Genomic DNA, 27583 nt, shown 5'->3' on the forward strand with positions numbered 1-27583 from the left:
CTACGAAGGGAAGAGCAAAGCACAAAGCTTTTAATGGCCACAGGCTGGTGGGTTAGGAAGGGTGCGGGACGCAGGACCTCAAAGGCCTGGAATCAAAGCGTGTGGAGGTCGTAACTACGCCGGCTCAGCTTCTCTGGGTCGTCAGATGCCATGAGGGAGAAGTCACGGAAGATGTCCAGATATGTCTCGTCTCCTGAGGGAGGGAGGAAGGGTTGGGAGGGGGACAGTTGGGCCCCTAGCTTAGGGGAGTATGCTGGGAACAGCAGGTGAAGGAGACACCTGAGCTCTCAGGGCACAGCCCTTGCCTTTTCTGTTTTGAGGCTCTGGTGTGTGGAATATGCACAATACATATGTATTTACTGAGTAAATACTAGACTTAATCAGTGAAGCTGGACATGAGGGGTACAGGTCACCAGGGGCCAGAAGCCCAGAGTTACAATGATGAGCCTGGTGAGGGTGGGGTAGAGAGGTACTTTACCTGCCTGGCCCTGGGCAGCTTCGACCTCCCTCATCTTTGCCAATCGGAGCCTAAAGGGGAGGGAGTTAAGGAATGAATGACAATCGAAAGCACACCAACCCCCCCCCCCCCAACTTCCCATCCTTTGAGCTGGGCTGTTTATTCATCTGTTCACCTAACAAAGTTGATGAATGGTGACTCTCAGGATGAGCTCACCATCCTTGTACCCTGCCCACCCCATGCCTATTCCACACCCAATCAGCACTTGGAGCATCCTGTAATTGCCTGGGCCAAGAGCGGACCCCTCCCTTCCCCAGGCTTTCCTTGGCAAGTTGGGTTCTAGGGCATTAGCCACAACCCATTTGAAAGGTACAAACACTAGCCCCGCCCCTCCACATCCTTACAGGGTAACGATGTCAGCATTGGCTGTTTCCATGGCAATGGTCAGAGGGTCCCTGCCTTCAGAGTCCTGTGCTCCCAGGTCAGCTCCCCGTTTCAAGAACAGGCAGGCCAGTCTAGAAAGGACAGCCAGATTCAGTCAGCAGCTCACCCTGTCTGGAACCTTCCTCCCTGAGGCTAACATCACTGCCACCCAGAGATGGGAGCTACCCTGTGTGGCCAAGGATGGTTGCGTGGTGGAGCGGCCCCCGGCCATGGCTGTCTGCTTGGTTCACATTTGCCCCGTTCTGCAGGAGAAACTCACAGGCCAGAAGAGAATTCTGCATAGAGAAGTGGAGAATGGGGAGAGAGAGTGGCATCTTTAGAGGCAGATTTATAGATTTTTAGAATGGGGTCAGTTCAGAGGGTGGGGTGCGGGATTAGTTTAGGGACACAGCTAGGTGTCAGGCTCTGCTCTGGCTCTTCACATGTATCCATATATTACACCCACAGTACAACCTAATGAGGTATGGGATCCCTATTTTACAGATGAGGAAACTGAGGCAGACAGAGGTTCATAACTACAAGTGGTGAGAGCCTGGATTCAAACCCAGGTTGTCTGCCTCCAAATCACACACTCTTAGCAGTCTCTATTGGTTATCACTCCATATGGGGTGGGGGGAGGGGTAGAAAGTCAGAAGCAGGGAAGAAAAGGAGCCTTAGGGTGGGGTGGGGAGGTTAGCAAGACCCTCACAGCAGCTGTGGCCTGGATCAGTGGCGTGGCATTCTCCCGACTCGTGTTGACCCAGTTGACATCAGCTCCGTGGGCAAGGGCATCAGCCATGGTGGGGAGGGATGGAGGATGCCCAGCAGCTCGAAACAGCAGGGCCCCAGGGTGCAGGCTAACCAGGTCATCAGAGGGTGCGTCTGTTAGGGGGAATCAGCTTTGAGTCTGGGAAGAAAACCTTCAGCAAAGGTCCAGCCTAGACTCATTACCTGGGCTCCCATGCCTCTGATGCAGTAATGGGGTAGGTCCCTTCTCAGTTATAGGGAGGCCTTCAAGATTCTGGGGACTGTTGTGGGAAGTGGAGGTGTATGTGAGTATGGTGCAGGGCCCCTAGGGCTAGAGAGCATCAGTTCACCTCTTCTTGTTTAACCACCCTGACTGGCTGGAATGTTGTGGGTGGCTTGACTCACTGAAGGTTCACCTCGGCTCTCTCGGCTCCCTCTGCCATAGCCAAGCACACCACCTTCACAGGCCTTTAGAGACCCTAGCCCATTCTCACTTCTGACTTTTCTCATGAGGATGACACCCTTACACAGCCTCCCTGCCTATTCCCAGCTCCATGATCCTTCCCGCTCTTTACTGTAACCCCCAGATCTCTCACCTTCTAAAACCAGTGCTGGTGTGGCCTGGCTCCTCCAACATTCTCAAAGGGGCAGGCCTGGGCCTCACTCTCTGAATCACCCCACCAGGCTCGGCATAGTGTTTAGCACATAGCAGGTGTACAATGAATGCCCAACCAACCCTATACCTTTCTTGGATCTGAAGCTCCCTGGCCGGGGCTTAATGGAAGGCTTGGGGGCAAGGAGGCTGTCCCCTTGGGGGCCCTCGGCCACCTCTTCGCCCTCGAATCTCAGGAAGCTTGGTCAGGAACTTCTTCTCCACATATTTGGCATGAATCCAGGCCTCCTTCTCCTGCCTGGAGGGGAGAAGAAGGGAACAGTCTAACCTCCTCCCACGCCAGGCCCCCTTCCCTTCCCGAAAAGGAGGCAGCCCCAGCCCCTCCCCGCAGCCTCACCGGGAGCAGCTGGGCCCTGGCTTCTTCACGGCCATGGCTTCCACACGGGCCTCATAGATCTGGTTGATGACTACGTTTCCCAGCTCACACATAAGCTTCAGGCACCAAGGCAGAGGCAGACAGTCAGGTAGGGTGGGGGTGGCACCTGAGCCCCTTAGGGCTCCACAGCCCTGTCCTCACCCCACCCTACCGCCGACTTTTCATAACATCCCAAGTCACCTTCACTAGTTCTGGCTCCCACGAGTCAAGTGTCAGAGACCGTACTTTGGAGAAATGAACTCCAAGGCTCCTGGAGGACCAGAGTGGAAGTCAGGCTCTGTGGGAGGCAGCAGCTGGGGGAGCTGCCGCTGCGCCTGAAAAGACTTGGAGACAAGACCCTGCATGGGGACTGTGCAGAGGCACTGGGCCAGGAGGCAGCAGGGCAGCGGGGGCCATGTAGCCTTGACCTGCATCTGGCAGGATCCTGTCCTTTCATTACCCCTCTCCCTTCTTCTCCTACAAATCATTTTAGGGCCTCATCCCCTCCACCTCACCTCCCTTCTTTCTTGGCACTTCGATCTAGACAACTCTTTCCCACCATTCCCCTTCCCTCCTTCTACCAGACTGACTCAGGGTAAGGGCCATACAGACTTGCTTTACAATCTCTCCTCTCTGCTCTTCATTGGCTCACCCACCCTCCGCAGCCTTGACCCCACACCTCCTCCAATCAAGCCAATAAATTACTCTGGGTATTCCCCAACCCTATCTAGACTGGGACACTGAGAGGCTAGGCCCACCTCCACCTGTGCCCCACAGGCTCGGGCCAGGCCTGTGCCCAGTGACAGCCAGAATCTAAGGGAGGAAGCCAGGGCAAAGCGAGAAAGGAGGAGCCTGGGCAATGGGCTCTATCTTGGTTCCCCCCACCACTGCAGTCGGCAGGAATGGGGCCCATGCTTGGGGCCTTGGGGAGTGACCTGTGGATGCCGGAGCACTGAATGCAGAGGGTGACACCAAGGTTGATGCTGGCCCACTCAGGGGCTGGTTCCCGGCAGTCACAACACTGGGCATTGCCGTCCACACTCTGCACCTGGGCTGCCACATGCCCCACTCCGCCAGGTTCCCTTCCCCTGGTCATCCCACCAGAGCCCAGGGTGGCAGCAGAACCGATGACCAGGTGTCCTGAGCCCTGGGGCAGACAGGAGAAGAAAGACTGGCTATGGGGCCTAGGGCAAGGGCTATCCTATCCCTGGGAAGCCTGGCCCTGAACCGCCATGTTAAGGTACCTGGCCTGGACCCCGGGGGCTATCATCAAGGTGAGCCTGGCTGAAGGCCGTGGCAATGCTGCTCTGCACAGCACTGATCCACAGCTGTAGGAGGCGCTCCGAGTCAGCCTGTAGGAGGCAGGACCTGGGCAGGAAAGGGGACGGAGAGCAGGGAGGGGTCTGAGGCCTGGGGAGCCTGCGGTGAGATGGGCAGGCTGACATTCAGCTAGTATTCAACTGGTACCAGTCATACTGAAATATTTCTGCACCAGTAGGTAATATCCTTCTAAATACCCCCATCACCCTATACCCTCCCCCGACCCCCACTGCCCCAGGATCCAGCCACCAAAGAGTTAATGCCTGGGCTGCATGTGGGGCCTCCAGACCCCTTTTCCAGGGATGTCTTTGTGATTGGCTCTACCTTCCCAGCTGGTAAAGATTTAGAGACATCAGAGCATTGCCCCTGGGGACTGCACTCACTTGCTGGGGGATACCACCTCAAAGCAGAACCGCCTTTCTGAGTCAGGGCAGAGCTTCACTGTGCAGAGACGCAGGTCTTCTACCACCACGGTCACAGGGTCCTGACAGGGGGAGGTGACATGGAGGCAGATATCCAGCCAGGAGCAGCAAGGGCTGAGTGTCCCTGGGCCCAGGCCTCCAACACCCAGCTACCCACCTTGTATTTCTTCTGATAAACCAGTTGGTTGCTCTGAATAGTAAACCAGCGTCTGGAGGGGGTGGAAGTAGAGTTTGGACATGGGCAGTGTCAGGATAGGGCTAGGACAGGGTCAGCAGAGGGTCTGTGCCCTTTGCCCCATAAGGATCTTGCGGAGAGGAGAGAGACCTGGGCTGATGTCCCATGAGATGTTCCAGAGGAGGGTGGACAGTTGTGCAGACTGTCTAAAAGGTACTACTGTTTACATCTTGGACAACCCAGATTTGATATATTTATGAAGACAACTTTCTAGCAGATTACAGTAAAATGCTTTTCCTAATAAAGTAAATCCTATGTTATAATTTCTTTTTGGCAAATGGCAGTATCTTGGGGAAAGGGCTCGGTGTCTTGGGGAAGGAGCCCATATGTGGTCTAAGGTGCACCAAGATCCCACACGGGCTGGCAGCGGCCCCAGAGGAGAAGGAATTGAGTCTGAGCAGATCGTCATCCTGTTCCACACCCCATGATGGCTCCCCATTTCCCTCGGAGTGGAGCCCAAGTCCCCCCAGAAGCTGACAAGGCCTTATGATAACTCACACCCTTATTGGTTCCAACTACTACTACTTCCACCTCCTACTCCTTCCTCCTCCCTTCCTCTGTCCACACCCACACCTTCCTCTCCATTCCTCCTAACAGTCCAGGTTGCTCAGGGCCTTGGCCAAGCTGGCTCTTCCTTTTGCCTACATTCTTCCCACAGAAGTCCTCTAAGTATTCACATAGAAGTCACCTTCTCATGAGGCCTACCCTGACCACTCTATTTAAAATTACAACCCCTCCTCAGCAATCCAAATCCCTTACTTTATTATTTTACTCCTCTGGCATCCATACCTTCCAACATAATGTATAATAATAGCACATTTACTTAATTATTATGCTATTGTCTCTCTTTGCTAATGGAATGTAAGCTTTCTGAAGGCAGAGGTTTTGTCTTTTTCCTTATTGTGCTTAGCATACCCTAACCACTCAAAAAAACAGTTAATTGGATGGGTTTGGATGACTGGGGTATCCTCTCCTCACCTGCTCCAGGTTTTGAATGCATTGCTGGCCCGTTTGAAGAGATGGCCCTCCATGACCAAGCCACCAGGCCCCTCCTTTAGGCTTGGCTCTGGCTCTTCCCCACCTAGTTCCTGAGGGCACAGAAAGATCAAAGGGCAATTTTGTGAGCAGGAAGCATGTCCCCCGCACCTCGCTGTCTCCTTCCAGCAGCCCCTGGCCTCACCTTCTGTTTAAGCAGTACGTGTCTTTGCTCCATGTCCCTCTTCTCTCTGGCTGAATTCAAGACCAGCTGGTGCAACTGGGCATAGGAGGGGCATCTCAGAAGGCCCAAGTCTCCCTGAACTAGGCCAGGAAAGTCACTTCAGAACCCACTACCCTCTACCACCTGCCTGTTTGATGGGGCCCTACCTGGGCACCCAGCTCCTTGCGATACTGGGCCAGCTGGCTCAGCTCCTCGTGGCCCTGCTGAAAATGTGTAGCCTGGGCCTCCACCAACGCAGCACCTGGTGTCAAGGTGGGCAGGGAGCAAAGCTGGGGAGGACCCTCAATATTCCCTTTTCCCCTCCTGTTCTTCATCAGTAGGCTCTCCCAACCCTGCCTATACCGCTACTTCGACTCACCGAATTCCATGATATCAAACTTCCTCTTGTCCTCAATCACGTTGATCTGAGGGCCCAAAACTACCTCTGGTCAGTCTTGAACACACAGTGCCCTCCCAAGGCACACCAGGGACTCTCTAGCTTTAAGGTGACTGAGACCCTGGGTACTCCAAGAGGACTGGTGAGGGCAGGCACCTGCAGGGCATAATCCAGTGCCCGTCCCCGGTACCCAGCTCGAGCCGTCTTCAGAGCAGCTACTGCCTCTTCTGCCTCCTGGACCCGGCGCCGGGGGACCTCTGCATTGTGGGTAAGAGCAGCCTCCAGACTCTCAGCACCTCGCCAGAAATCCCGACGAGCCTCTCGGAAACCCCGGAGACCTCTGGGGGTGGGGGGATACACAGAATCACAGATACACCCATCTGCCCCTAGCAGAGAAGTCCTGTGAGCCAGCCCGCTCACAGCCTTTGAGTTAGTCTCTGCACAGTCAGAACTCCAAGGGGGTTCTTGGGATGGGGGATAGCATTCAGGCCACCAGAAACCCGTAGTCTCACAATTTCGTTCAGGAAGGCCCCTGTGGTAACTGGAAGGGCTGGAGGATTGGTTCCCCTCCCAACACTCACTCCTTGACCAGGGTTTGGATTTGCTGCTGCAGCATATGCTGGGTGGCATCTAGAAGCTCCTGAGGAGAAGCAGAAATTGGAAGGTGGGAGTCAGGACCACAGCCAACCTCACTCCCCCGACCTGTCCTACCTAGCCCCTCTCACCGAGTGGCTGTCCAGCTTGTGGCTCAGGCTCTGAGTGAATTTGTCCAGGCATTCCTAGGCAAGAAGAGGCAAAGAGAGAGAGAGTACCAGGTGTAGGGGCAGGCCGGGCCCTCCCGTCTTTTGACCCAGCCTGCTATGGCTGTCTTGGATGGCAGCACCAGCCCTGCTCTGGCCTGGGACCTGCAGACCCCAGATCAACTCTCCCCTGGCTTTCACAGGATCTCTCCTCATCTCAGACCCCATCCCACCATGAATCAGGCCCGGATCCTACACATACCGCCATCATGGGCTCTGGTGGACCCAGGCGGGCCAGATCACAAATGCCAACAACGAAGGCGCGGCCGGCAGTAAGGTAATGACGCCCACTTTCCAGGAGGCCATTACCCAGCTTGAGGAGCTAGGAAGCAACAGGGCAGTAGGGAGTCATGCCATGTGCCAACATAGTTGGTGGCAACCCCCACTCCTGTCCCATTTCCTGTCCCCTTCCTTTGGGCTGTCCTCTCTACTTGGTTGGTATAAACCCTACAGTATTTGCCATGTGGACTTGTCCCACTCTGTGCTTGTTGAAAATTCCCTCATAAACTTGATCAGTAGGCCACGGGATCAGAATAGCGATTGCATGCTAGGGGGCTCCTAAGGCCCATTCTGTCTGGTCCCAATTGACAAACAAGGAGGCTTGATAAACAAGGGGCAAGTGACTAGCCTGAGGAGGGTTTCTCTGGGAGAGCCAGGTGGCTGAGCCAGAAGCCAAAGTGAAGTCTCCTGACTCCCAGCCCTTGTTACCTGCAGGAACTGAATTGCCCCTGAGGTGATGCCATGTGGCTCTGGCCTACGTCAGTGTACCTGGGACGGAGCAAGTGACTGTGGAGCCTGTCAGCTCAGCCCCATGAACTTTTGTTGAATTGAAAACCACTTTTCAGAGCTAGTGAAGGCTTCAGGGAAATGGAGCTGGAGGTAGCTAGCAGGGTCAGTAATGGTCAGAAAACTGGTCACGATCAGACCTTATCAGATGTCCCCAGGGGGTGTCTGTGACAAGGCACAATGACCAGATGCTCACAACTCCACTGTGTGGCATTGGGGAACTGAGTGTCCAGTTTTTCCTTATCCACTCCTCTCTTCCCCTTTTATCTGAGTAAGGAACTTGCACAGGACTGAACTAGTGACAAATAGTATATGCGCACGACAGAACGGTTCACAGCAATGCAAAGGAATGAACTACTCATACATGAACTATTGATAATGAACTACTGATACTATTAATACGCACAATTTGAATAACTTCAAGGATGTTATTCTGAGTGGGAGGAAAAAGCCAATCTTGAAAGGTCACATACTGTGTGATTCCACCTATACAACACTCTAGAACCGACAGAAGTAGAGAGCTGGAGAACAGATGGGTGGTCATCACGGATTAGAAGGGGGCAGGGAGGGTGTCATTAAAATGGGTAGTACAGAAGAAGAGTTCTTTGTAGTGATAGGAGTTTTGTGTTCTGAGTGTGATGCTGGTTATAAGAATCTATACACATGACAAAGTGTCATTGAATTATACACAAAAAAAATTGTTAAAGAGTATATGCAAAACAGGTAAAATCCATGTAAAAGTCTGTAGGCAGTTCGTCGCATTGTGCCAATACCAATTTTTTGGTCTTGGTAGTATAACATAGTTATGTATGATGCTGCCACTGGGGGCAGCTGGGTGATGGGCATGTGGGACCTCCCTATACTATGTTTGCAACTTCCTGTGAATCTATAATTATCTCCAAATAAAAAAGTTAAATTTAAAAAATATATGTAGACCCTGGCTGGATGGCTCAGGTTGGTCAGAGTGTCGTCCCATGACACCAAGGTTATGGGTTCCATCTCCAGTCAGGGCACAAGCATGAATCAAGCAATGAATGCATAAATATGTGGAACAACAAATCGATGTTTCTCTGTCTCTCCCCTTTCCTCTTTCTAAAATCAATAAATAAAAAATTTTTAAATGTATGTATATATTAGTTGGTCATCTTCTAACTTGCAGGCCATGGAAGAGCAAACCAAAACATAAAAGTCCCTCATGACAATTATACTGTAGTGAGAAGTACATGAGAAAAAATCAGCAAAAACAGCATGACAGACATATGCTTAGGTGACTCCAATGATTCCTGCCCTTGTGTAATTCCTACTCCTAGAGTGTGAGGAGACCCATGACCTGCTTCTAAGCTGTAGAATACGGCCAAGGCGACTGGATGGCACTCCCATGATTAGGTCACAACACATGGCAAAGATGATTCGCTCCTGCGCTCACGCTCCAATGCACTGACACCATCTTGCCAGCACACATGAGGGAGACTCTCCTGTTGGCCTTGAAGAAGCAAGTAAACTCTATGAAGTAAACTGCCTATGGACAAGGCCACATGGCAGGGGACTTGGTGGCCTCTAGGAGTTGAGGGCCTCAGTCCCAAAACCTGTGAGATTGGAAAAAAACCCTGAGCCTCAGATAAGACTGCAGCCTCAACTAACATCTTGACTGCAGCCTGTGAGACCCTGAGCAAAGGACCAGCTAAGCTGTCTCCAACTCCTGCCCCACTGAGACTGTGATAGAAAATGGGTGTGAAGTAATTACATTTGCTCTAATTGTTACAGAGCAACAGAAAACTAATACAGCAAGTAAATATGTAACGTTAGATTGAGATGAACGCTGTAAGAAAAACAGAGCCAGTGAGAGGGTGCAGGTGTGTGTATGCGCACAGGCATGTGTTGTTTCACACAGGGTGACCGGGAAGACCTCACTGCTTTGTGTTTAGGTGTCTTACTGGTCTGTCCTCCTCCACAGTCCATCTGTGGGCTCCTTGGGCAGAAATAATCTTGCTCTACCCAATAGCCCAGGGTTGGCATAATACAGGGTTCAAGAGCTGACAGGATAAGTCCACAAATGAGACTTGTTTTCCAAGATCCCCAGCTCCTTGAGGGTACAGAACCACCTTTTTGCTTCTCTGTAGCCCCCAAACATCTACCCTAAGTGATTAGCATTCATTAGTCCCTGGGACTCATTCTCTGTCTCTAACTTTCTTCCTGGCTCTGCCCTTCTCATTTTAATCCAATTCTGAGTCACCTTTTCCAGACGGGTCTCCAATTCTGACACTTCGGCTTCCACCAGCTCAATAGAGGCTCTGGGAAAGGAAGGATGGTGTAAGGGCAACAGAGTTTGGGTTCACCTGGTCTGTTCACCTTGGCAGGGTCAGGTCAGGGGTTGGGGTTAGTGGGTGGAGGGCATAGACAGAAAAAGCTGGTGGGTTAAAAAGGCCCACCCACCAGCCCTCTTCTGCTCACTCACTCCACAGTGTGGGAGCTACTATGGCCCAGGCTAGACCAGAGCAGGAAGGGTAGAAGAAGGGTGGATGTGGTGAGGGCAGGAAGTTGCTAACCGCCCAGAGTAGGTGCTGGGGGAAGGGCATGGGTCCCTGTGAGGGGAAAGATGGAATGCCAGCTCTGGGGGTGAGAGATTGGGAGCCCCCTCTGAGTTTGATAGCAGAGGTACTTCTTTGACCCACAAGTTGATCTTGTCCATTTGAGACCTACTCCCTGCTAGGACATCTGGCCTGGGGAAGGGACTGTGTTGTGTATGTGTGTGTGTGCGCGCGTGTGTTGGGGGGTGTCAGACCACCTCTCCTCTGCCCCCCAAACCTGCACAGACTTACCGGAAGCGGGGTGAGTCCTTAAGACACTCCTCAAAATCCAGCTTGACTGTCATCTCAGCTTGATCACTTCAGCCAGTGGTCCCTGGGGCCAGGCGGGTGGGGATGCAGGTGGAGGCACTCTCTGCCCCCAGAGGGGCGTTGATGAGGAAGGAGAAAAGGTTCTCTCCTCGGTAGAGCCTGAGGTGGTTGCAATTCTTTACCCCAAAGGGAAGGGGTGTCCTAGGAGAAGCTCTCACCCCACACTTCCAGGCAATGCTGGGAGGGGCAGAGGCGGGGCCTGGGCAGAGGAGAGGGGCCTGAGATCAGAGAAGCCGCAGCCACGCCCTCAGAGACTCTCCACTGGCACCTTCCTACTGGCGGCCAGTCTCTTTCTGCTTCTTTCTCCTTTAGTGGTAGAGTTTTGGGAGCCTGGCAGATATGCGTTCAAATCCTGGCTCTGTCACTTAGAGACTGGATGACCCTGGGGAAGCTCTCTTATTCCTCAGTTTCCTCATCTTCCAGATGGGGATGACAAGCCCTGCCTCCAGGGTTGTAAGAGTTACAATAAAATATTAGTGAATTTATGGTTGACTGAATCATGTCAATCATCATCACCCTGCTGCAGGTGGGCCTTTTCAGACCCCAATCACCCAGACTACTCTGAGCTTTCTTCTCTGCTTTGGCTGCTCGTGGTTTCCTGTGTGTGAGCTTCCCTTCTCTTCTCCCTCCCCTCTCTTCAGTGACCGGGCATGTCCCTCCTGGGCCCCCAATTCACAGCACCCAGACTCCTGCTCTTCTCTTTATTTTCTACCCCTAGGGCGCTGAAGGCAGAGGAAGGTTGGTCCCCACCCCATGTCCAGCTGGCTACATTTTCTGTTTGGCTTCCTCTTCCTGAGTCCATCAAAGCTGCAGGGATTCATCTGAAGAGAAGGGGTTAGGTGAGTGGTTTTCTTACAGTAGGCTTGAGATCTGGCTCACACAACCCCCAGCCTCCCTAGAACCTACCTTTGCCCCCTCTCCCTCTGTGGCTAGTGCAGCAATCCCTTACCCCCTGCCCAGGCTCATAACTGCACTCATTTTGATTTGGGGAGTTTGAGTTGCATCTAGGTTCCCTCTCTGAGCTTTCTGGGCTTTGGCAGTTCAACCCCTTAGATACCAGACATTGACACCAGCCAAATACTGCTTGGGACCCACTTTTTAGGAAGGTAGGAGTTGGGGAGGTGGAGGAGAGAAGTCAGGGAGGAGGCTTGGGACCAGCAGATGGTGTCAAGCTGGAGGGGGTCCCAACAACTTCTGATCCTCCCTGGTTTCTCTCTGTACAAATGTGGGCCTTGCACATCAGGATGGTTAGGGCCCTAGCACCTGGTGCTGATCTACTGGTCTGAGAGGATTGGGGGTTGGGTGTTGGGAGCTTGCCAAGATCCAGGCCCAGTGACACAGTGTCCTGGTGCTCTCACCAAGCTGCAGTGGTGTCACTGTCACTGTCAGGGAGTTCTTGATGGCCTGTGATCCAGAAGTGGGCTTCCCGTGTGGTCCAGCAAACAGACCTCAGTTCTTATGGAATTCTCGCTCATCCAGTTTAGGCTTGCAGAACCTGGAAGCATCACAGAATCAGGGTTGGGGCACCTATCAGTCTCTTGGTTCTCAGCCCTCCCACTACCAGGCTGACCCAGCCCAGCACTCACTGTTCGGCTGCTCATCTTCCATGTCTTCCTCAAGCTCTGGGTGAGGACAGCATCTCAGGTATCTACCTTTGCTATAATACTCCTTTCGTTGCAGATCAACCTCTTTGCCCAACGTAATAATGGCAGAAGCTGGGGACTGATTTCTGAAGGTAGTGGAATCTGAGGAGTCACCCAAATTAATCTGAGTCTTATGGTCACCTAGGATGTCCAGGCCACTGTGAACCACCCCCCAACCACAGGGGAGAAGCTCAAGCCCCAGGTTCTGGTCTCACTTCTGTTACCTCCTCCCATTTTAGAAAACCTTTAGTGATATCTCTATCCCCCACAGGTCTCTTGGGTTTTCTGTTCCTCCTCACCAGCCAGACTTCTCTGGGGACTATCCTGATGGGGAACTCACCCCAGCTGCCCCTCTGTCTTCCCTGGGGTCACCTCTCAGCATTACATCCCCCTCAGGTAGAGGACCCTTGGCTAATCAATGTCAATTGAGAAAGACAGACTATGGTGGAGAAGGTTTTGGACTACAATTCCCTTGAGTCTCTGGGATCCCACTGTAGCTACTAACCCTTGGCTTCTAGGATGTGGTTCCTGGTCACCTGGCCAATCTCATCTTTGACTCCTCTGGCCAGTCCTCCTGCACAGCAGCCTCTTTCCACAGACTTTGACCCTGGGTCCAGTACCACACCTTGACTGCCACTTCCCAAACTTTCACTACCCTCACTGCTGTTCTTGTTATTACCAAAGGGTAGGTTTTTCTTAGTCTTGAAGACATTTCCTTCACTGTAGTGTGCCTTGCGGTGCTTCTCAAAATCACTGGAGTCTGTGGGCCAGTTTAAGAGCTCAGCTTTCCTGCCATGCTCTTGCTGAAGGTTCACTCCACTTCCCCATCCATTCAGTTCCCAGCCCTCATCTCACGTGTTTTGAGAAAGTTGTCTGAAGACCCTGAGCTTCTGTCATCACTGTCCTGGAGGACCTTGGGCCAGAAATTGTCTGTTGTTGCAAACCTGAAGGGGGGAGGGAATCTACTTGGGGACACCAAAGGGAGAAAACAATGGGGGCAGGTGATAGATAGGGCCAAGCTGGCTGACTCTCCCACCTTGGCCTTGGCCTGCTGGGAAATATAGTATCCCCCCATTTGGTGGAGCCAAAAGCAGAGATGGCTCAGATCCCAGAGTTCAGGAGTGGAGGGAGGAAGATGCCCCACATCCCTACTGATCTCTGACAGGACTCTCACCTCTCTGCTAGTGCCTCAGGAGTCACTGTGTGGGAAGGCAGGTTCTCATCACTGTCCTGCAGCCTGTACAGGTGGGAGGAAACAGTGCAGAGAGTGGGGCCATCAGGCACTATCCAGTCCCTGAGGCCTCTCTGCCTCTTCCCCTGCACCCCCCCTCCAGTCCATCCCCACCTTTGAATAGGGAAGAGAGCGTGGGTTTAGGGGCTAGGCTGCAGGCTCAGCACCTGTGGTAGGGAGTGCTGGGCTCATCCACCTTCATAGATCCGTAGTCCTTGTCAGCTGGGTGGTAGGTGGCCATGATATTCATTTCATCCCAGTGCTGAGACTTTCTCCTGTGGTGGGGTAAGGACACAAAAAAGGGGGGATGGGAGAGGGGAACCTTCTAGTGACCCCTTCTTTATAGTTCTTCCTAGTTCTTTCAGTCATTCAAAAACTTTTTCTTATACTCCCTTGCATTTCCAGAGGTGGAGGCTGGAGATGGGGGTCACACCTAATGATAACCGCATACTACGCAGTCACAATTTATCCTACCCGGTACCTGCTGCTTCCAAAGGCTAGGAACTTCACATTCCTTCCTCAATTGCCCTCACCCTACTGTTTTTGTTCTCAGGACCCCGCCCCTTTCGTCTTGGCCCCGCCCCATCCAGTGTCCGGAACCCCTCCCTTAGTGCTCTTTGCTGCCTGCAAGCTGAACTGTGGTCCTCACTTTTCTTCATGGAGGGATTTATGCATCAGGGTGGAGCTGTTGGTTTTTAGGATGCTACGGGGCCGATCCTCATAGGGTTTGTGGGGGTGCAAGCAAGTTGACCCGGAGCTCAGACTGCATCCCGAGTTGTGCACGCCATGCCCCTCGGACCCAAAGCTGGACATCCTGGATACAGAGGTTTCAGGAAAAGGTATTAAATCCTCCAGGGCACGTGCCGGACGCTAGGATGTGGCCCACAATCTTCCCAGAATGCTGATTGGGCCTGGAACCGAACCGCTACCACCTCGGAGGGCCGGCTGGAATCAAGACTTCTAATTAAGATTCCCCCAGGGCATAAGGGGCACCCAGAATCATGACACAAGACCGTCGGAGGGCCAGCCGGCGCCTGCCTCGACTCCTCTGATGCCTCCTGGCACTCCCCCGGTTGCCCCTCCAGGGGATTCCCCGTTGAGGCCGCCTGCTACCCCTAGAGATTACTGCTTCTCCATTGCCCCACCAGGGGGCCACTCTCAGCTACCCCGCCCCGCCTCTCAGCTCCACATAGCACCCTCCCGAGGCCCCTCCCCCACCGCAGCTAGCGGGGGGACACTGGAGCTGGGCGAGTCTAGGGTCCTAAGAGTCACGGTGGGCGGGATCCAGACTGCAAGGGGAACTCGGGCTGGGAGCCTCCCCCGGCCCTGGTTGCCCCTCCCTTTGTGTACCCACCCAAATCTTTCTTTGTCTCTGGTATTTGCTGCCGTACTTCTCCCAGCGTGAGCCTTGTGACGTCAAAGTCATACAACCTTAGTGCGAACGTGGGAGTTGGGCTGGTGGCTTGTTAATAACTCTGGGGGAATCTTTTGGGACCGTCAGCACTGTTATTTGAAACTGCCTGCCGGAGGTTCTTTGTACTTTTCGTGGCTTTAAAATCTAAATTTGATGGGATTGGAGTTCAAAGCCCTCTTGTACTAAACTACGTCCCCTCTGCCTCCCCCGAGAGGTGTGATACAAAGTGGAGGGATTGCGACATTGTCGCAAGACATTTGGTCACGATGCGGAGGAAACAGGTTTCTATTTATAAAGTTACCAGTTTCCACTCACACAGATTCGAAGCTTGCAGCGAGAAGACAACGCCTCTGGCCGTAAAGTGAATACTTCAAGGGGTCGCCAGCCTCTACGAGGGCGGGGTCGTCGGTAGCACTATTGCAAAGCTGAAAACGTTTTAGGTGCGAGCACGCCCCCTTCTGTCTTAAAGATGGCTGCGGCAGTCTTTTCTTTCACTGTCGCAAAAACTCCCTGCCCAAGTCTTCACTCTTCTCGGAGCCACTGTCACCTCGTCGTGCCGTAAAGCAAACCTTCCCGACCCCATCGTCCTTCTGTTCCCATCGTGATAGTCGTTAATTCCTTAGCCCGGGATGCTTCAGTGCCCGGCAGTGCCGTAAAGCATATCTGGCCCCAGCCCTGGGTCTTCTTCCCTCAGGGTGTTTGGGCACCGAGGTTGCTACGGTGCCACCTAACGCGGTTGCCGCGCGGCCCCGGCGTCAGCGGCGATGGCGGCGGGGTCGGGTGGGAGTGGGGGATCTGGGGGAGGTCCCGGGCCGGGGCCTGGGGGTGGTGGAGGCCCCAGCGGCAGCGGACCGGGACCGGGGTCTGGCGTGAGTTTGGGCAGCGGCGGAGAGCTGCACCCGCGCACTGGGCGCTTGGTGAGCCTGTCGGCCTGTGGGCGTACAGCGCGGCGGCAGCAACCAGGCCAGGAGTTTAACCACGGGCTGGTGTTGAGCCGGGAACCCTTGCGCGACGGACGCGTCTTCACTGTCCGCATCGACCGCAAGGTGCGAAGCTGGGGATGCACAACCAAGATGTGGAGGATGGGAGGAGACCAGAGGGAGACGGGGTAGGATAGCCAGCGTAGTCCACATCATCAGGTACCAAAGGGGAACTGACAGACTTAGGACAGCAGGTGACGGACAGGAAGGGAGCATGAAATAGAAACATTCAGCCTGAAGAACAAGGAGAGCTCGAATTTCCTTAAGTTCCAGGAGCAGGTAAGGGACATGGGACCTCATGCTCTAGAACTACTAGGGAACAGACCTGAAACCATTTCTGGGAGATGGAGGATGGAGAAATGTCAAAGATATGATGGGCAGAGAAGAAAGATAACTTAGGAAAGAACAAACCTTTGAAGGACAGGCTCAGGGTTGGGTGGGAAAAATGGTTAAGGAGAGCTACTCGGAGAGGGAGGTTTGTGTGCGATTTACTGAAGAGGACAGAGTGAATCTGAGTGGAGCCAGAGTTTAGGAGAGAATTGGGCCAGCAGAAAGAGAGTGATATACAAGAACAGGAATATGGGCATAGAGAGCTGTGAATTTGGGTGGTTGAGAAGCCACAGAGACCAACGAAGTTAAAGGAGACAGGGAGCTGGAGCCAGGGAATTTAGCCAGCATGAAAGGGAAAGGATAGATGTAGACACTGAGCATCCAGAGTAAAGAGCACAGTTGCCAGGGACAGTGGACCAAACAATTCCTGAGGCTGAGTGCAGAAAATTACCCGTAGGACTGCATCTCTGGATTAGCGTCTCATGTCTCAAAAGAGAAAAGTCAGTTAAGCTGTCTGAGAGGTGGGGGGAGGAGGACACAGTGGCCTATGAATTGTGGTTTCCTAGTGGTGGGAGACCCATTGGTGGCCCATCCTGAGCCTCTGTCCACTACCCCTATCACAGGTCAACTCCTGGAGTGGCTCCATTGAAATTGGGGTGACGGCACTGGACCCCAGTGTGCTGGACTTCCCAAGCAGCGCCACAGGGCTGAAGGGGGGTTCATGGGTAGTGTCGGGCTGCTCGGTGCTGAGGGATGGACGTTCTGTGCTGGAGGAGTATGGTCAGGACCTGGACCAGCTTGGCGAAGGGGACCGTGTGGGCGTGGAGCGCACAGTTGCTGGGGAACTGCGGCTGTGGGTGAATGGGCGAGATTGTGGTGTGGCTGCCACAGGCCTGCCTGCTCGTGTCTGGGCTGTTGTGGACCTTTATGGCAAGTGCACCCAAATCACTGTGCTACCCCCTGAGCCAGGCTTCAGCCCTCCTACTCCCATCCCTACACCTCCCCTTGAGCTCTCCGCTCCCCCTGAAGATTCTGCCTTGGCTGAACAGGGGACCTCTAGGGATGAAGGTGAGAACACAGCTAAGGCAGTGGTGGAGGGGTGGGGCAGAGGGGATGGCTGAAGGGAAATGTAGTGATGAGCAAGGCTGGGCGTGGGCAGGGCCACTCAGACCCCTGAGTCTGTTGAAGGGGAGAGTGAGGGCTAGAGGAGGGGCTCTCCTGGCTGTGGGCCCTGCAGCAGGTGCTGAACCCTTATTCCCCTCCCATCCTGCCTGGTCCCCAGCCTTCATGGTGCCCCCAGCACAGGCCCGGCCGGAGACGTTTCCTAACAGCCTTGAGTCGCATAATGGTGAGGGCTTCTGGGAGGCCCTGGGAAAGGGGAGTGGGAAGTGAGGTGGACAAGGGAGGGGCCTCAGGAGAGGGGTAGGGAGACGACTGCAAACCTGCAGGTGTAGAGCCTCATTTCAGCTTCCTTCCTTTATCCTGCTGCTGTAGACTTTGCCAGCATGGAGCTCTCTGAGGTGGTGAGCAATGCCATCCTGTCTGCTTATAATGGGGGGCTCCTAAATGTGAATCTGAGCTCCCCACCAGCAGGGGAAGGACTAGGGTCTAGCTGTGCTGCCACCTCGCCCATCCTTACTTCCAACGACGCCCTGCTCTTCCATGAGAAGTGTGGAACTCTCATCAAACTCAGCAACAACAATAAGACGGCTGAGCGTCGCCGGCCTCTGGATGAGTTCAACAATGGGGTTGTCATGACCAACCGCCCACTCCGGGACAATGAGATGTTTGAGGTGTGCAAGATCCTAGGGTCTAGCTGACACCTCACCCTCTGGGAACTGAAGGGGCTTGATCCTCGCTACTGGAAGGGTGGGGACTGGGGAAGGACCAAGGGCTGTGGCTCTTTCCTCTGCATTTACATGCCCACTTCTCCCTTCTGCTAATACCCCACCCCAGATCCGGATCGATAAGCTCGTAGATAAGTGGTCAGGCTCCATTGAGATTGGTGTCACTACCCACAACCCCAACAATTTGGAATACCCAGCCACCATGACCAATCTGCAGTCAGGTACCAGCCATTGGTGGGGTGGGGGCACATGCCTGGGCTCACTGAAGTGAAGGAAGCTTGTACCCTAACCAGGGTGTGTGCTTTCCCCTAGGCACCATCATGATGAGCGGCTGCGGAATACTGACCAACGGCAAGGGCACCCGCAGGGAGTACTGTGAATTCAGTCTGGATGAACTGCAGGTAAGGGTGGGACACAGCTTGGGCCACTCTCCAGGGGAGTCCCAGGATACTATATCCCTGCCTGGGCACCATGGTCTAGAGCAAGCCCCTTTATCTTTTGTCTGAAGATTCCTTCTAAGAAGGCAAGGTTGTCCAACAGTTAGGCACTCAGATCTTTGGAGTCAGATGTGTTGTGGTTAGTGACCTGAGGTGATAAGCTTACCCTCTTTGGTACTTTTTTTGTTCTTTTCCTTAAACGTCTAAAGTGAGCATGTTAGTTGTGTTTCAGAGATAGTTGTAAAGTTTAAACAAATTGATGGTTATAGGGTGACTCACTGCAGTGCCTGACTTGCATTAAGCATTCAGGGTGGTCTTAAGACTCACAGGAGCTGTTTGGAGCTGTTACCCTGTGATGTGGGGTGGTCAGAAGGCTCTAGGACTGCTCTGTTCTCATGGTTCTTGCAAATGTCTGGAGCCTAATTGTAGATGAATTCCAGACTGTCATTTTTCTGTTTTGAACAGGAGGGTGATCACATTGGTCTCACGAGGAAGTCCAATTCTGCCCTCCACTTCTTCATTAATGGCATTGATCAGGGTAAGGGGAAGTTCAGAGAAGGCTTTGGGGACAGGGTGGTATGTACCTCATCCTCCTGTCTCTTTGTTACTCGATCTCCCTGTATTTGATTCTTCTCCCCTCAGCCCCCTATTCCTGTGCTTTCCACCCCTATAGGCGTGGCTACCCCATTGACACCTCCAGTGGTATATGGTGTAGTGGACTTGTATGGGATGGCAGTGAAGGTGACCATCGTCCACAATAACAACCACAGTGACCGTTTACGCCGGAATAATGCCATCTTGCGGGCGCTGTCTCCTGAGGGTGCTCTCCGCCGTGCTGCTCCTGCTGCCCAGGCAGAACCTGAGCGCCTGCTCTTCCATCCCAACTGTGGGCAGAAGGCAGCCATTACCCACGAGGGACGCACTGCTCTGAGGCCCCAGTATGGCCCATGGGGTGGGGAGAAGCCTGCAGAAGGGACTCTAATGGAATTGGGGGAAGAGGTGGGGAAATGGGAGCTAGAGTGAGTCTGATCTGGGATGTCTTAGACAGAAAAGGGGTGAGCCTTCTGAGTGTGATATTTATGTGGTTGATTTGGACTGAGATCTGGCACGTTTGGAGCTTGTGTTAGAGGTCTGAGTCCCCATTTGCTGTGCCCTCAGTGCCACTGATGACTTCAATCATGGTGTGGTGCTGAGCAGCAGAGCCCTGCGGGATGGAGAGGTATTCCAGGTGCGCATCGACAAGATGGTGGACAAATGGGCTGGCTCCATTGAGATTGGTGTCACTACCCACAATCCTGCCTACCTCCAATTGCCCTCCACCATGACCAACTTGCGTTCTGGTGAGCTCCTAAGAAGGGCAGGGCCAGGATAGGGTCCTAGGGAGGAAGCTGTCCTTATAGCCTTGACACTTGTTCCCCAGCCTCTTTTTCACTTGTCACACTGTGACGACTGATTCAGTGGCTGAGGAGTGCCACATGGATGGGGCCTGTGGCTGGCTTGGGAACAGCAGTTTTCTTGTCCTTCCCTGGAAAGAAAGCTGACAGAATAAAGGCAGACTGGGCTGAAGGCTTTGGGGAATAACATGGGGACTGCTGCATGAAGGAGAGGAGTCCTGGCTTGTCCCTTATGTCCTCTGTAACTCCTTGTCCCCCTAGGGACCTGGATGATGACTGGGAATGGGGTGATGCACAATGGGACAACCATCTTGGATGAATACGGGCACAACCTGGACCGCCTCAAGGTGGGAGAGTGGATGTGCTGCCAGGTCTCAACATTGGGGAGTAGCCAAGGTGGGGCTGCTGCAGGACCAGCCTAGGCAGGGACTCTACCTGACTCCTCACTCCAGCCCCCCTTCTTCCAAGGCAGGGGACACGGTGGGCGTGGTTCGGCGGGAGGACGGGACTCTCCACTTCTTTGTCAATGGGATGACTCAGGGCCCTGCTGCCTGGAATGTGCCTCCGGGCGTCTATGCTGTTGTGGATCTCTACGGCCAGGCGGCCCAGGCCACCATTGTGGACGACGTGGGTGAGGGCCTGGCTGGGCAAGGGCAGGAGGGTGGTTTTGGGAGGACTCAGAGACATCTGTATGCCTAATGGGTCGTGTCCCTTCTTGCAGAGGTGACTCCAGTCCCTGAGCCACTCCCTGAGGGGAACAACCAGATGTCTCCAAGTTCTCCATCATCTGGAGCCTGTGGCTCTGACCTGCGCTTCCACCAGCTGCATGGCAATAATGCAGTCATCACTAATGGGGGCCGCACTGCGCTCCGACACAACTGCCGCAGCGAGTTCAATGATGCCATTGTTATCTCCAACCGGTCAGTGTCTGGACTTACATGCCCCCGCTTTCCTGCTGCCCAGCCTCAGCAACCCAGTAGGGCCTGTCTGATCGCCACTGTCCCTGGCAGGGCCCTGCGGGATGGAGAGCTGTTTGAAATTGTCATTCAGAAGATGGTGGATCGCTGGTCAGGCTCTATTGAGGCTGGTGAGGGGCCCCTGTTTGTGTGTGTGTGTGTATTTGCACATGTGCTGGGGGAGGTGCTGGCTGCCTATAGCTGGGGGCTTGGCTCTGACCTCCTCCTGCCTCCTCCTAGGAGTGACTGCCATTCGGCCAGAGGACCTTGAATTCCCCAACACTATGACAGACATTGACTACGATACTTGGATGCTAAGGTTGGGCTGCTTGCTTTGGGCACCAGCTGGGCGGGGCTGGGTAGAGCTGGTTGGGATGAGGGAAGCAGGGTTTCGGACCTGTGGTAGCCATGAACAGTAACAGACCTAGGGAATCTGGCTGCCTCTTCTCTTTAATTCTTGGAAACTGGCTCAACCCTCCTTCCTTATAAAGGTGGTATTTACCAGTTTTTTGTGAGAGGGAGCCCAGGGATGTAGGAGACAGAATTGGGTCTCAGACCCCAGATTGAGATCCCAGTCAAGGCACTCAAAAGATTCTGACAGGTAGAGACTGGACAGGAACCTGTGTGGGGAGGAAGCTGGGTGGCTGATTTGCCCCTTTTGCCATTCCCCCAGTGGCACAGCTATCATGCAAGATGGTAATACAATGCGCAACAACTATGGGTGTGACCTTGACGCACTGGGCACTGGTTCACGCATCGGCATGATGCGAACCTCCAAGGGCGATCTGCACTACTTCATCAATGGCCAGGACCAAGGCGCTGCCTGCTCAGGCTTACCTCCGGGTAAAGGTGACTACTCTGGCTTTTAACCTGCCACCCTCAGCCTGGCCCACCCTGGGCTCTCAAGGTTCTGACTCCTCCCTTTCCTACCCAGAGGTGTATGCGGTAGTGGATCTCTATGGCCAGTGTGTCCAAGTGTCCATCACCAATGCTACTGGCCCCATGGACAACAGCCTGGCAACCAGCAACACTGCTACTGAGAAGTCATTCCCCCTGCACTCCCCAGGTGCAGCCAACAGGGAGGGAGGGTGGGCTCTGCTTGCCTGCTATGGGTTTGAGATATACAGCTTCCAGGGCAGGGAAAGGGGAGGGAAAAACCCATGGTGGAAAGCAGCCAGGAAGATGGCAGGAGAACCACACCTAGTGCACAGGGCCTGGATACTTCCCTGCCACAAAGGGGCCAGGACACCATGAGCTGGGCATACCAGATTTGGGAACGAGTCTTGATGTGGTGAAAGGAGGTGTCAGAGGTCTTAAAGGAGTGATGGCCGATGGTACCTTATGTCAGCTTCCTGTTTCACCTGAAAGCTTTGCTCTGCATCCTGTCTGAAGCTTGCTGCCCCAATTCTACCCTTTCCTTCGGTGCCATCTTTCCACAGTGGCTGGCGTGGCTCACCGATTCCACAGTACTTGTGGCAAGAATGTCACTCTGGAGGAGGATGGCACAAGGGCGGTGCGTGCTGCTGGCTATGCTCATGGCCTTGTCTTTAGCACCAAGGAGCTCAAGACTGAGGAAGTCTTTGAGGTGGGCTGTGGAGATATGACAAAGGAGGCTTCCAGGCCCTTCACAACAGGGCCAGACTGCTTTTTATCCCCCTACCCCCACATAGTGCAAGCTAATATTGTCTCACACAGGTGAAAGTGGAAGAACTGGATGAGAAGTGGGCAGGTTCCCTCCGGATAGGGCTGACCACACTAGCGCCAGGGGAGATGGGGCCTGGAGCAGGTGGTGGCCCTGGCCTGCCTCCCTCCCTGCCAGAACTCCGGACTAAGACCACCTGGATGGTGTCCAGCTGTGAAGTGAGGCGAGACGGGCTGCTCCAGAGGATGAACTATGGCCGGAACCTAGAGAGGCTGGGGGTGAAGCAGCTGGATCCAGAGATAAGGGTGGAGTTGGGAGTGGGGGTGGTAGGGAGTGGTGGGTTGAGCATCTGTTGTTGTCCCACCTTGGTCCTAGGTCGGGAGCTGTGTGGGCATTCGGCGGGGGACAGATGACTCGATGCATGTCCTGGTAGATGGAGAGGATATGGGGCCAGCAGCTACTGGCATTGCCAAGGTAGACCCAAGACTTACCTTAGATTCTGGGGGTGGGGTTGAGGTGTTCTGCTCATCTCCAACTTCCTGGGTCTTTTGTGTCTCCAGAATGTGTGGGCAGTGTTGGATCTATACGGGCCAGTGCGGAGTGTGTCTATTGTCAGCTCCACAAGGCTAGAGGAGTCAGAAGGCACACAGCCTCCTTCCCCCAGCTCCGACACCGGAAGTGAGGGCGATGAGGACGATGAGGACGAGGAGCATGGCCTGGGAGTAAGAGGCTGCAGCAAGGCCCTCTGGGCACATGGATGAGAGGTTTGGTGGGCCATTGGCCACCAGCTCATTTTTGGGTTCCTTAGTCCTATCCTGGATGGATAAAAGCCTGCGTGCAAGCTCTGCATAAACTCTAGTGGGGTGGCTTGGGCCCTGCATCAGTAACCCCAGCAGCTCAGTCTGTCCTCCACATCAGGGCCAGGATCAGGTGGCCATTATGCCTACAGCCCTCGAGTTCCTGGAAAACCATGGGAAGAATATCCTCCTATCCAATGGGAACCGTACAGCTACACGGGTGGCCAGCTACAATCAGGGCATCGTTGTCATCAGCCAGCCCCTGGTGCCCCAGCTGCTGGTCCAGGTGGGCCTCCTCTCCTTATCCCTTCCTTGTCCCCAGCAACTCTTGCTCAGGGTAACCCGGGGCTAACCCTACTGGAGCAAGGCCTTTCTAGATTGAGGACAAAGTGGAAGGTAAGTCCCTTGAATGAGATTTTGTTCTTGCCCTGTGATGGGAGTTGCAGGTTGGTTACCAGGAAGTGCCCACCCAGTGACTGACGAAGCAGTAGAGAAGAGCTGGAGGATTCCAGGGGAGGGGCCTAATCCTTTATGTGGGAGCAGGGAGGGCTTTCCAGAGGAGAGGCCCTTCTGCTGCTTACTGAAAGATGTCACTGTTAGCCAGGGGAAGGAAGCCTCTATGAACAAGAATCCTTAGAGTCGACAGAAGACCAAGGCTGAAAGAGGGAAGGAATTTGGTGAATTTTCCGTTTCTGGTCCCTCTAAGCCTTAGAAGGGACAACACCCCAGGCCACACTCTGGGAGGTGTCATTCCTCCCTGGATACTATGAAAAGCGTGCATGTGCTGGGTGTGTGGCCTCTTTCCTGGAGGCCATGACTGGGGAAAGCCACCTTCTCCTCCAGATACGGATAGACTTCCTAAACCGGCAGTGGACATCTTCCCTTGTTCTGGGAGTCATCACCTGCCCACCTGAGAGACTCAACTTCCCTGCTTCTGCCTGTGCCCTTAAACGGGCAGCCTGGCTGGTGCGGGGCCGTGGGGTCTTCCACAATGGCCTCAAGGTGGGTAGGGAGCGGAGAGGAGTGGGCAGCCAGGTCCCTGGGTAGGGAGGGGCTGGTCCAAAAGGAGGAGGGCGGCCCTGAGGTGTATTATTTACCTGGCCAGTCTTGGGCATTCTGCCTTTTCCTATGTCCCTACACTTGAGAATGTTGCAGTTGGGGAAAGGGGAGGTGGAGCCCAGACAGTGGACAAGTGTGGAGGCAAAGCCCAGGGAATGGCAACCCAAAACAGAGTGAAGGGTTGGGGTGGCTGCTGCTGAGAGTCTGATCTCTGGGAAGACAGTGGGTTTCTCCTCCCAGATCTGTGAGAAGTTTGGGCCAAATCTGGACACGTGTCCTGAAGGCACCATCCTGGGACTTCGGCTAGACAGCTCTGGGAGTCTGCATCTCCATGTCAATGGGATGGACCAGGGGGTGGCTGTGCCAGATGTCCCTCAGCCTTGCCATGCACTCGTGGACCTCTATGGGCAATGTGAGCAGGTTAGTGGCAATGGAGGCAGGGAGGTGGGAGGGCCTGGGAGATGGCTGTCCAAGTAAAGAGGAAGTCTGTTGTCTGAAAGCAAGGGATATAAAGGAGTCTAAAAAGGAGGGGATCAGCAGGCCCTGGAGGCTAGTCACACTGTAGCTGACCACCCCTCTGTTCTGCAGGTGACAATTGTGAGTCCTGAACCAGGAGCTGCCAGTTTGAAGAGTGCTGGAACCCAAGGGGACATGGAGAAAGCTGACATGGTGGATGGTGAGCCAGCCCGGAGGGACCAGGACCCTACCCCACCCCACCCTGTACATCTAATTCCATTTCTTGTGACCTCTGCCCCCTCTGCTCTCTCAGGGATCAAGGAGAGTGTATGCTGGGGTCCACTGCCCACTGCCAGCCCTCTCAAGAGCTGCGAGTACCATGCCCTTTGTTCCCGTTTCCAAGAACTGTTGCTGCTTCCTGGTGAGTACCCAGTCAGTCCCCTAGAACCTGCCTCAGTCAGAACACTATGTGGTTGAGACTCAGGACAGGAACCATAGCACCAAGTCTGCCACTTACTCTCCCACAGAGGATTATTTTATGCCTCCACCAAAGCGTAGCCTGTGCTATTGTGAGTCTTGCCGGAAGATGCGAGGGGATGAGGCCCACAGGCGCCGTGGCGAACCTCCCAGGGAATACGCCCTACCCTTTGGCTGGTGCAGGTTCAACCTCAGGTACATATGGGCAGGATCGTGTGTATCCCTTGCTGTTCTTTGCCCTCTTGAGAAAGGAGGATCCCAAAAGGGTACATAAAGTGACAGAACTTCGTATCTAGGGAATGACCTTGGGGAGGCAGTGACTTTTGTCCTATCTGCCCTGTCTATTCACTTGCTAGGGTGAATCCTCACCTGGAGGCTGGGACACTAACCAAGAAGTGGCACATGGCATATCACGGCAGCAATGTGGCAGTCATCCGAAGGGTGCTGGACCGCGGGGAGTTGGGAGCAGGTACTGTAGCCCTGGCAGAACCAGAGCAGGCTGGGCCTGTGGGCTGAAGCAGGGTTATCCTGACCTAGTTCTCCTCACAGGCACTGCCTCCATCCTGAGCTGTCGGCCCTTGAAGGGAGAGCCTAGGGGAGGATTTGAGGAGCCAGGCGAGAACTGCGCACCTCCTCGGGAGGAGCAGCCCCCTCCAGTTCTGCTTTCTCCCTCCATCCAATATGCTGGGGCCGAGACCCTGGCATCCAAAGTGCAGTAAGTACATGGGATGCCCCAGAGCCTCTAAAGTCTCCGTGATTTGCCCTCCCTGCTCCCACCTTGTTTTGCTAGTTCCTCAGTCTCCATCCCAACCCTTTCTTCACATGTTTGATGAAAAAAATGCCACTTCTTTTGTGATATCTCAGTGAGCAAAAGGGAAAACTTGTTCTTGTGGAACTTAAGTTTTCTCTCTAGAATGTTTATACATAATGAGTATTTAGTACTTTTAAAGGTGAAAGTAGTACTATGGAAACAAAAAGAGTGGCGTGGATTAAAAGTGTGGTTGAAGTCCTGCCTGGTGTGGCTCAGTGGATTGAGCACCGGCCTGCGAAGTGAAGGTCGCCAGTTCGATTCCCAGTCAGGGCACATGCCTGGGTTGCGGGCCAGGTACCTAGCTGGGGGCATGCAAGAGGCAACTGGTTGATGTTTCTCTCACACATCAGTGTTTCTCCCCCTCTTTCTCCCTTCCTTTTCCTCTCTCTCAAAGTCAATAAATAAAATTTTTTTAAAAAGTGTGGTCGGAACAGGCATACTAAATAGGATCATCAGGTTAGGTATCATTAAGGTGAGATTTGAACAAAGGCTGGAAAAGGAGGTGAGGAAGTTAGCTGAACAAGCATTGGGAAGAATACCATTTAGATAGAAGAGCTAGATTCAAGTCCCTTCTAAAGTGGGAGTGATTCCTAGGAACAGCACGGCCAGTGTAGTGGTTGCAGTTAGCAAGGGAGAGAGGTGACAGAGGCCTCACCACCCTATTTTTACTTTTTGCCTGACAGATTCCGGGACCCCAAATTCCAGCGGACACACCAAGCCCAGGTGGCTTTCCAGGTGTGTGTGCGTCCTGGCTCCTACACTCCTGGCCCTCCTTCTACTGTCCTCAGAGAACCTCCTGATCCTCACTTCAGCCCAGCTGAACTTGAGTGGGTAACCAAGGAGAAAGGGGCCACACTCCTCTATGCCCTGCTGGTACGGGTGGAATGAGGAGGGGAGACCTCACTACTACAAGCACAGTTGGGCTTTGGGCCCACGGACTCTGAGTGACGACTGCCTCCACCTCATTCCAGTGACCCACAGCATGCATGGTGCTCAGTCTGGCAGACGCACAGGAGCATGTAGGCAGTCTTTCAAATTTAGATGGGAAGTGGAGCACATCTCCGTGTCCAGGGCCCCAGAACACTCACTCTGAGGCAAATGAGTTTGTGGGGAGCCCAGCTGCAGGCCCTGGGTAACCCCTGTTCATGCACTGACTTGGGGAACAGGACTCCCCACCCCCGTATCACTTAATTTATTTGTTTTTGTTCTTGGTTACTGTGAATCCCAAAGGAGTCTCTCTGTGGCCCGCATGAGGCTGCTTTTCCCTGTGGCCCCCAGGCGGGAATGGGGAAGGGCGAGCGAGCGCGGTGGAGGGGTTGGGTCCTCTGTACAGTTGTCACGACTCTGATTTCGAAGGAGCCAATAAACACCGTCTCTGAGCATTTGTCTCGCCTTTCTT

At 53.9% G+C, this 27583-nt stretch overlaps 3 protein-coding genes across 14 annotated transcripts; 1 reads left to right on the forward strand and 2 right to left on the reverse strand.

Annotated features, from left to right (window-relative positions):
* Positions 1-8: 8 nt before the first annotated feature.
* Positions 9-10885, reverse strand: ACAP1 (ArfGAP with coiled-coil, ankyrin repeat and PH domains 1). The gene is given in 23 exon segments (XM_028534617.2): positions 9-193; positions 479-528; positions 862-972; positions 1067-1176; positions 1590-1762; positions 2371-2423; positions 2425-2538; positions 2638-2732; positions 2857-2926; positions 3591-3802; positions 3900-4023; positions 4359-4459; positions 4555-4606; positions 5611-5720; positions 5813-5887; positions 5998-6092; positions 6210-6255; positions 6384-6567; positions 6809-6867; positions 6953-7006; positions 7230-7349; positions 10047-10104; positions 10633-10885. Coding segments are annotated over 23 exon segments (2220 nt in total). The 5' UTR covers positions 10686-10885; the 3' UTR covers positions 9-92.
* Positions 10886-11046: 161 nt separating this feature from the next.
* LOC114515340 (protein phosphatase inhibitor 2-like) lies at positions 11047-15248 on the reverse strand. 3 transcript variants are annotated; one of them, XM_036033114.1, is made up of 8 exons: positions 14939-15248; positions 13752-13859; positions 13528-13590; positions 13209-13297; positions 12859-13113; positions 12297-12455; positions 12069-12205; positions 11047-11531 (listed from the first exon to the last, which is right to left on the reverse strand). In XM_036033114.1, exons 2-7 carry the CDS (start codon positions 13832-13834, stop codon positions 12096-12098), a joined length of 759 nt encoding a protein of 252 aa, XP_035889007.1. In that variant the 5' UTR covers positions 13835-13859; positions 14939-15248; the 3' UTR covers positions 11047-11531; positions 12069-12095. The 3 variants fall into 3 exon arrangements, with proteins under 3 accessions (XP_035889007.1, XP_028390469.1, XP_035889006.1); XM_028534668.2 differs by lacking the exon at positions 14939-15248 and adding an exon at positions 14234-14875; XM_036033113.1 differs by lacking the exons at positions 11047-11531; positions 14939-15248 and adding an exon at positions 14234-14763 and having other exon boundaries at positions 11563-12205.
* Positions 15249-15526: 278 nt separating this feature from the next.
* On the forward strand, positions 15527-27566 carry NEURL4 (neuralized E3 ubiquitin protein ligase 4). 10 transcript variants are annotated; one of them, XM_036033109.1, is made up of 29 exons: positions 15527-16044; positions 16932-17376; positions 17591-17656; positions 17803-18101; positions 18265-18376; positions 18468-18556; positions 19058-19130; positions 19266-19530; positions 19751-19932; positions 20248-20333; positions 20439-20613; positions 20708-20906; positions 20997-21073; positions 21183-21261; positions 21616-21785; positions 21877-22008; positions 22382-22527; positions 22638-22862; positions 22960-23058; positions 23145-23306; positions 23503-23667; positions 24189-24383; positions 24681-24860; positions 25029-25116; positions 25210-25317; positions 25424-25568; positions 25730-25842; positions 25923-26088; positions 26868-27566. In XM_036033109.1, exons 1-29 carry the CDS (start codon positions 15763-15765, stop codon positions 27070-27072), a joined length of 4728 nt encoding a protein of 1575 aa, XP_035889002.1. In that variant the 5' UTR covers positions 15527-15762; the 3' UTR covers positions 27073-27566. The 10 variants fall into 10 exon arrangements, with proteins under 10 accessions (XP_035889002.1, XP_035889001.1, XP_035889005.1 ...); XM_036033108.1 differs by having other exon boundaries at positions 15528-16044; positions 21616-21791; XM_036033111.1 differs by having other exon boundaries at positions 15531-16044; positions 21616-21791; positions 24225-24383.
* The last annotated feature ends 17 nt before the right edge of the window (positions 27567-27583 follow it).

Source organism: Phyllostomus discolor, chromosome 8 (assembly GCF_004126475.2).
Source record: "Phyllostomus discolor isolate MPI-MPIP mPhyDis1 chromosome 8, mPhyDis1.pri.v3, whole genome shotgun sequence".
Taxonomy (NCBI): Eukaryota; Metazoa; Chordata; class Mammalia; order Chiroptera; family Phyllostomidae; genus Phyllostomus; species Phyllostomus discolor.